At 49.7% G+C, this 9,284-nt stretch overlaps 1 protein-coding gene across 1 annotated transcript in view; it reads right to left on the bottom strand.

The window, feature by feature from the left end:
* Positions 1-1,790: 1,790 nt before the first annotated feature.
* The window catches only part of LOC147090607 (phosphatidylinositol 4,5-bisphosphate 3-kinase catalytic subunit alpha isoform), a 154,338-nt gene continuing 146,844 nt past the window's right edge, over positions 1,791-9,284 (bottom strand). Inside the window, exons 20-22 of the mRNA XM_085977379.1 lie at positions 4,915-5,032; positions 4,545-4,696; positions 1,791-2,576 (exon numbers count right to left, since the gene is read on the bottom strand). Coding sequence (XP_085833505.1) covers positions 2,312-2,576; positions 4,545-4,696; positions 4,915-5,032 — 535 coding nt within the window. The 3' untranslated portion in view covers positions 1,791-2,311. The remainder of the gene's footprint in view (positions 2,577-4,544; positions 4,697-4,914; positions 5,033-9,284) is intronic.

Raw genomic sequence — 9,284 nt, 5'->3', positions numbered from 1 at the left:
TCATTTTATCCTCTAATACTGTCTCCACCCACCAAAACACTGGTCTCCCCTCACCCGCCCCAGTCACCCCTCCTCCGTTCTGCGAGTCTCGGCGATCGAGGGCGACACCGAGTGGCTCCTGAGGAAATGCAACTCCCGAGAGTCGGTGCGCCAAATCTGACAACTCACGCACACACCGCTGTACCAGTGGACTGATTCACAGCTGGATCGAGATAATAAACATCAGCGGGCATCTGTTAACACTACAGAGAGCCGGCACGGACTCGATGGGCCGAATGGCCTCCTTCTGTGCCGTTATGACTGCGCGTCCCAACCCGGAGAATATATTCCCAGAAATGCTATTGTATAATATTCCCACAAGATCCACCCACACCCCCCCGCCCCCTGCAAAAATTAAAATCCGCAGTTACTTATAATACTTGTAGGTATTTGCTTTACATCCTACGGGAATCATTGCAGCCAGACAGCGAATCGATGGCAGCTCCTTCCTGCCGACTGGGTCACGTTCAGGCCCGACCTGCACCACGCAAAAGAACTCAACGTCTGGTATCTGTGAGGAGAGAGGAGTACGGGCACCAGAGAGGCGGTGAGATTTCTTCATTAAACACTTGCAGCCAAGGAGGTCGCCCTGGAGCACGGGGAGTTTTTGTTTTTCCTTCATGGACGATACCAAAAGGGAACAGTGCAAAAAAAAAAAAAATAAAGGTTGCGGGGAAGGAGATGCCAGCAACCACTCGATCCTCCCTTTATCGCCCTCTCCTCCGAAGGTGCCAAGGAAAGGCTGCAGCGGTAACTCAGAGCTGTACAGCGAACGGTGAGAGAGGGAGATTGACACCATTGCCGAGGGGGTCCCAGCCGTCAGCAACAATCAATTGGCCACCCAACCCAATGCCTCCATCCCATTGGAGGCCACCCAACCCAATGCCTCCATCCCACTGGAGGCCACCCAACCCAATGCCTCCGTCCCATTGGAGAGCCACCCAACCCAATGCCTCCATCCCATTGGAGGCCACCCAACCCAATGCCTCCGTCCCATTGGAGGCCACCCAACCCAATGCCTCCATCCCATTGGAGAGCCACCCAACCCAACGCCTCCATCCCACTGGAGGCCACCCAACCCAATGCCTCCGTCCCATTGGAGGCCACCCAACCCAATGCCTCCGTCCCATTGGAGGCCACCCAACCCAATGCCTCCATCCCATTGGAGGGCACCCAACCCAATGCCTCCGTCCCATTGGAGGCCACCCAACCCAATGCCTCCGTCCCATTGGAGGCCACCCAACCCAATGCCTCCATCCCATTGGAGGGCACCCAACCCAATGCCTCCATCCCACTGGAGGCCACCCAACCCAATGCCTCCGTCCCATTGGAGGGCACCCAACTCAATGCGTCCATCCCATTGGAGGGCACCCAACCCAACCCAATAGAGGTCAACCCAACCCAATGCCTCCAATAAATAGAAAGATTTTCAAATAATCTCACCACCGTTTACAACAGATTTTAGAACCATGTTTTTTTTTTTTTTGAAAACCCACTTTCCAAAGAGGGATTCTCCAACCAGTCAAGTTGGGCCTCATCGACGATGCACTCAATTGTAAACCCAACTGAGGAAGCCTCGTCACCTCGGCACCCCAGCGTACAAACCCGCTCAAAGTTCAAAGTTCTCCCACTCCTTCCGCAATTGAAAAATCGGATCCATTTTCTTTCAAACGAGGAACATCCCGAGTGCAGAAATAGACAACAATTGAAAGGTTTTGAGGAGTTCGCCCTTCCCCGGGTTGTTTTTTTAAAAATATTTTGCCTCGCAGTCCCCGGTTCCTAATTCCACACGAGGACCTGCAAACCAAGGCGTCCAACACTCCTCGTCGCTTCACACAAAAAAAAGAAAACTGCTTCGTGCTGAAAGAGCGGACTGGGCTCCTTTGGATGCTGAACTGTGCTGGCCTCGGAGATTCCTCGCACCTCCACCTTTCACAGTCTGTGTACGTCACTGAAGGCAGAATATAGTCTCAAAATCCACTTCTTCCTCTTTGGACACCTGTCGGCTGCCCACCTTCCAACAGAGGAAAAAGAAAACAAAAAAAATTCACCCGGACCCAACTCAGAGTTCAACTCCTTGTAGGTGCAAGAGTTTTAACGTGTAGTGTTAGAAAGAGACTGGCTGCAGCCAATCCCAGGATAGGAATGTTGCCTGGTTTCCAAGGTAACCCTAGCTCAAGTCAGCAATGACCGGTCCCTTGCCTGCAGGGCGTCTTGACTTCAGAGAATAAGCAGGTTTCATCGACTCCCTCGGTCGAATGTCCGCGTCCGCTCAGGGCATGTGGCGAATGGTGTGAAAGATCCAGTCCATTTTCGTCGTCCAGCCGCCGTGGTGGGCATCATTCATTTGCTTAGTGAAATACTCCAGAGCTTCCTGCTCCGTCTTGTCCAGCGCCAGGGTCTTGCGGATGTAGGCAATGTCATCGAACGACTGCAGCTCGGGCATCCCCGAGCCCAGCATCATGGAGAAGAGGTTGATGAAGAGGTTGGCGTGCTGCCGGATGGCCAGGTACGCCTTGTAGCACATCTCCTGAAACCTGCGATAGGTTCATGGGGTGGGGGTAGGAGAAAAAAGAGAGAGCGCGTGAATCTTATATTCAGCGAGATTTCATGGCCCTCCACATCCCACCCATCCAGTCTCTCCATCCCATTCCTATTTCATCCCATCACAATGTACTCTCCCCGGCCCATTAGATCCCATCACAATGTACTCGCCCCATCCCATTAGACCCCATCACAATGTACTCTCCCCATCCCATTAGACCCCATCATAATGTACTCACCCATCCCATTAGATCCCATCACAATGTACTCTCCCCATCCCATTAGATCCCATCACAATGTACTCACCCATCCCATTAGATCCCATCACATTAGATCCCATCACAATGTATCCTCCCCATCCCATTAGATCCCATCACAATGTACTCGCCCATCCCATTAGATCCCATCACAATGTACTCGCCCCATCCCATTAGATCCCATCACAATGTACTCGCCCCATCCCATTAGATCCCATCACAATGTACCCACCCATCCCATTAGATCCCATCACATTAGATCCCATCACAATGTATCCTCCCCATCCCATTAGATCCCATCACAATGTACTCGCCCATCCCATTAGATCCCATCACAATGTACTCGCCCCATCCCATTAGATCCCATCACAATGTACTCGCCCCATCCCATTAGATCCCATCACAATGTACTCGCCCCATCCCATTAGATCCCATCACAATGTACTCGCCCATCCCATTAGATCCCATCACAATGTACTCGCCCCATCCCATTAGATCCCATCACAATGTACTCGCCCCATCCCATTAGATCCCATCACAATGTACTCGCCCATCCCATTAGATCCCATCACAATGTACTCGCCCCATCTCATTAGATCCCATCACAATTATAACAACAACTTGCATTTATATAGAGCCTCTTAACATAGTTAAAAACGTCCCAAGGCGCTTCACAGGAGCGATGATCAGACAAAATTTGACACCAAGCCACAGAAGGAGAGATTAGGACAGCTTGCCAAAAGTCTGGTCAAAGAGGTAGGTTTTAAGGAGCGTCTTAAAGGAGAGAGGTAGAGAGGAGGAGAGGTTTAGGGAGGGAATTCCAGAGCTTAGGGCCCAGGCAGCTGAAGGCACGGCCACTAACAGTGGAGCGATTAAAATTGGGGATGTTCAAATGGCCGGAATTGGAGGAGTGCGGAGATCTCGGAGGGTTGTAGGGCTGGAGGAGGTTACAGAGATAGGGAGGGGGCAAGTCCACGGAGGGATTTGAAATAAAGAAAATGAGGGGTTGCTGGACCGGGAACTAACGTAGGTCATCTGAGGAAGGATGTTCTTGCCATGGAGAGAGTGCAGCGAAGATTCACCAGGCTGATACCTGGGATGGCAGGAATGACGTATGAGGAGAGATTGGGTCGATTGGGCTTATACTCGCTGGAGTTCAGAAGAATGAGAGGGGATCTCATTGAAACTTATAAAATTCTAACAGGACTAGACAGACTAGATGCAGGAAGGATGTTCCTGATGGCAGGGGAGTCCAGAACCAGGGGTCACAGTCTAAGGATAAGGGGTAAGCCATTTAGGACAGAGATGAGGAGGAATTTCTTCACCCAGAGAGTGGTGAACCTGTGGAATTCTCTACCACAGAAGGCAGTTGAGGCCAATTCATTAAATATATTCAAGAAAGAGTTGGATATATTTCTTGAGGCTAAAGGAATCAAGGGATATGGGGAGAAAGCAGGGACAGGGTACTGAATTTGGATGATCAGCCATGATCTCATTAAATGGTGGAGCAGGCTCGAGGGGCCGAATGGCCTACTCCTGCTCCTATCTTCTATGTTTCTATGTGCACGGGGGGGGGGGGGGGGGCGATGGGTTGACGGGACTTGAATTACATTCTCCACGCCCCATCCCTTCACAATGCATTCTCTGAAGCCCATTCCTATCTCACTGTAATGGAGTCTTTGCCCGGTTACACGCCGCACTCACAGCTCAAACTCCTTGGTTTTGGTGCATTCCTGGGCACCTTTACTGATGACAATCAGGAAATCCTGGGTCAGAACGAAGGGCACTCGCTCTCGCTTGTAGCCAAACTTCTTCTTCTTGTGGTCAAGGAAGTGGCCAAAGTCGATGTGAAACAGCTGGAAGAGAGGAGGGAACACACATTAAAATATGCAGGAATATCATCACCACCCCCCCAACCCCCACCCCACCCACTCTACCCCCGGCGCTTACGCTCCCCAGCGGTTCAATTGCCGATCTGTCCCGTCCTGTCTTTTTTTTTTTTTCCCCTTGCATGCTCAGCACCAACTTGTTGGGAAGGTACCAGGGAGAACGTCACTTAGTCCACCCCACTCACCTGGCCGTCGTCCTTCACCATGATGTTACTGTTGTGTCGGTCGCCAATGCCGAGGATGAAAGTGGCCACGCAGTATCCAGCGCAGGAGTGGGTGAACAGATCGATCGCAGCATCATAACTAGTAACCAAAAGAATCGGACATTTATATAAAAAGACAGAATCACATGGAACGTACGGCACAGAAACTGGCCATTCGGCCCATCTGGTCCGTGCCGGTGTTTGTGCTCCACACCAGCCTCCTCCCACCCCTCTTCATCTCAATTCAATTCAATTCAATTCAAATCACTATTGGCATGACAAGGTACATCTTATGTTGCCAAAGCATCGAAAAACATTCATGGTTGAACACATAAACGCAGATCTATCCATACAGTGTATAAACAGATATATCCCCGAGTGTATAAATATACATTCATATAATTTGTATATACTCTTTTCTTATATTTAGTGGATGTCCCTCTGTTTATGGCAAGCTGTAACATAGTGTGCCGCTAATGTTACACAATTTCTCTCTTCCCCTAGTAGGTATGGGAGTTTTTGGTCGTCATTCAAATTTCTGAATTCCGGGCATATTTTTGTGAATTTTGGGTAGAAATTCTCCCTTATGCCCTGATATTTTCTACAAGCTGTGAGGAAGTCTCCACCACTCCCTGACTGCAGCGAGAGCATATCCTGTCCTCTCTTGGTAGCCGGGTCTGCCTGTGTCTACCTTTTTCGATCGCCAGGCTATGTTCACTAAGTCTGTACATTGTCAAGGTTTTTCTCAGTTTGCTATCCTTTACCATGGTCAGGTCACCCTATCAGCATCTCCTTCTATTCCTCTCTCCCTCATGTATTTATCCAGCTTCCCCTTAAAGGCATCTCTGCTATTCGCCTCAACCACTCCCTGTGGTAGCGAGTCCCACATTCTCACCACTCTCTGGGTAAAGAAGTTTCTCCTGAATTTCCTATTGGATTTATTAGTGACTATCTTATATTGATGACCCCCTAGTTCTGGTCTCCCCCACAAGCGGAAACATCTTCTCTACGTCTACCCTATCGAACCCCCTTCATAACGGTCCTCAACCAACATTATTTCAGGACTGTTTGTGGGAGCTTGCTGTGCGCAAATTGGCTGCCGCATTGCCGACATCACAACAGTGACTACACTTCAAAAAAAGTACTTCATTGGCTGTAAAGCCCTTTGGGACATCCTGAGGTCGTGAAAGACGCTGCAGAAATTAAGTCTTTCATTCTTTCTGAATGGCTCTTGAAAAATGTGCCATTTTCCGCCCATGGTGCGTTCAAGCACGTACGCATTGTATAAAGAAATCTCAGCCAGTCGGCCCATCGTGCCTGTGTCGGTGCTGGCTGCAGATCAGAACTATCTGCCGTTATGCCAGGTCCCTGCTCGTGCCCGGCACTCTAATATCGATCTCCTTCCAGTGCGGAATTAATTCCCTCTTAATACTGTAATTGACTTGGCTTCAATAACCAATAAGGTAACGTAGTCCATGTCCCAATTACCATTAACAGCAAAAAAAATTCCTTCTCTTCTACCCCTTCATAAAGAAAAGACTTGCATTTCTATAGCGCCTTTCACAACCACAGGACGTCCCAAAGCGCTTCACAGCCAATGAAGTAGTTTTTGAAGCGGAGTCACTGTTGTAATGTAGGAAATGCAGCAGCCAATTTGCGCACAGCAAGCTCCCACAAGCGGCAACGTGATAATGACCAGATCATGGGGGAGAAATTCGGTATCTCCCATTTTGGGGCGCTAATGTCAGCCGGGCGCAAAGTTTAGCGCCCGGCGCTAATTATCGCCTCCGACCGCAAAATTCGCCTCTATCGCCCCTGGAGGTGATTTGAGCGCTAAGTCAGGCGCTACACACCTCTCTTAAGGCGCAAACGTCGGGGAGCGAGGCGCTACCTCAGAGCGCTACCGAAGCTCATGTGATGTCAGTCAGCAATGGAACACAGACACACTGGCGCCGGCCAGTTCTAAAGGGGAGTTCTGACGAAAGGTCATCGACCTGAAATGTTAACTCTGTTTCTCTCTTCACAGATGCTGCTTGACCTGCTGAGTTTCTCCAGCATTTTTTTGTTTTTATCTTAAAGGGGAGGGTCGATCTTGTTCTCCATCCACATCCTGCTCATTGCAGCCTTGAATCTCGGCCTGGAGAGACCTGTACATCAATTCTGCTGGAAAGAACAATGGAGAGGCCCAGGGAAGGAGCTCAGAGTGCATCCCCCACATTCTCTTCTAAATCGATACAAGGGCAAATAAAAATGAACCTGCAAAGTGCTGCTCAGTACCCAAAACTCCTTCACACAGCGTTGAATCTCTCCAGAAGTCTCTCTCACTCAGAATGCGTGGTGCAAAAATGTCACCAACAAAAATGGCAGGAAGCGGTCGCCTTTAAATAGCGCTCCCCCAGTCCCTTCCTGACTGCAAAACGCTCCCCTCAACCTGTCGTTGCTAGCGGCAGGCGGTAAGGCAGGGGGCGCCACTCAATATTCGGTCCGGGGTGCTACGCACTCGACTGACGTCACGATCTGCCGGCGCAGGAGATCGTGGCGGTAGTGTTTAGCGCCGCCGCAAAATGTCTAGTTAATTTCGCGAGCGGCGCAAACATCGCCGCACCCGGGCGCTAGTTGCTTTGCGTCCCATTAGCGCCCTCTTAAGGCGCAAACAACTGAATTTTCCCCCCCATCTGTTTTTGTGATGTTGGTTGAGGGACAAATATTGGCCCCAGGACAATGGGGAGAGCTTCCCCCCTGCTCTTCTTCAATATACAGGAAACTTTGTGCTATCCGGCACCGACGGGACCGAGCTGTTGCCGTCCCATCAAAACTGCCGGACAAACCAGCGCTAATGTTGAAACATACGGAGATTTTGAGCTCCGTATCTGGCAACAAACCTGTTGCTTAGCAACAGCTTCTAAACAGTCGGCCGTACCTTGCAAGCGTCTCTGTAGCTTAGCAACAGCTTCAGCGAGACCTTGCAGAGCCTGACTGGTGGAAAAAAAAGCAACGAAAAGAAAAAAAAACTAACGAAACGGCTCCTGATTTTTGCCGGTGGCTCGAGCATTCCGGACAGTTAACCTCCGGATAAACCAAAGTTTCCTGTCGTGCCACGGGATCTTTTACCTCATCTGAAAGACAGCGCCTCCGACAGTGCAGTTTCTAGTATGAATCTGGAGTCCAGTTCCGATTGTTAATACTTCACCGGCCAGTGGGGGAAAAAAATCCTTTACAATTCACCCTCTCAAAGCTTTCATGATTCTGAACAGGTCTCGTAGAATCATACGGCACAGAAGGAGTCCATTCGGCCCACTGTGCCTGTGGCAGCTCCTTGAAAGAGCTCTCCAATTAGTCCCACTCGCCCCACTGTTTTCCCCATATCCCTGCAATTTTTCCTTTTCATGCATTTATCCAATTCCCCTTTGCAAGCTACTATTGAATCCGTTTCCACTGCCCTTTCAAGCAGCGCATTCCAGATCATAACATCTCTCTTAACCTTCTCTGCTCCATTGAGTGCGAAGCTTTTCAAATTCTCTCATTTTACCATATCGTCTCATCTTAGGGACTATCCTAGTGAATCTACCTTTCCATTGCAACCAATAGCCTTTCTATTATGGGTGCCCAGGACTGCACACAGCACCCCAACTGTGGCCTAACCAATGTCTTGTGTAGATTCATCATCACCTCTTTGCTTCTGTATGCCCCTCTATGTAAAATACAGAATCCTACCTGCCTCTTTGTATGGCTTTTTCCAACTGCCTTTTAAGATCGGTGTATCTGTACCCATTGAGAATCTTAGGGTATATTACTACTACTATCTACAATATGCACTGCAGCAACTCGCCAAGGCTTCTTCGGCAGCACCGCCCAAACCCGCGACCTCCACCACCTAGAAGGACAAGGGCAGCAGGCGCACGGGAACACCACCAAGTTCCCCTCCAAGTCACAGACCATCCTGACTTGGAAATGTATCGCCCATTCCTTCATCGTCGCTGGATCAAAATCCTGGAACTCCCTCCCTAACAGCACTGTGGGAGTGCCTTTACCACGCGGACTGCAGCGGTTCAAGAAGGCGGCTCACCACCACCTTCTCAAGGGGCAACTAGGGATGGGCAATAAATGCTGGCCTTGCCAGCAATGCCCACATCCCAAGAATGAATTGTTGAAAAAAAAAACAATTCTTTGTTTCTTTTCCCCTTCACATTTATCTACATTAAACTGTGTTTGCCACATATCTGCCCATTCTATTGTCGTTTTAAGCTTTAGGGTAAGGGTGAGGGCCTCCATTGTTGGTTGACACACTGTATAGTTCCACTAGCGCCTGCGCCTTCTGGTACCTTGCCTAAGTAGCCATTTGTCACAGCAAG

Source organism: Somniosus microcephalus, unplaced genomic scaffold (assembly GCF_052327205.1).
Source record: "Somniosus microcephalus isolate GS21.2 unplaced genomic scaffold, FLI_Smic_1.0 unresolved_chr4, whole genome shotgun sequence".
Taxonomy (NCBI): Eukaryota; Metazoa; Chordata; class Chondrichthyes; order Squaliformes; family Somniosidae; genus Somniosus; species Somniosus microcephalus.
The sequence above is the reverse complement of the archived record's forward strand: the minus strand, read 5'-3'. Positions and strand labels throughout refer to the sequence as shown.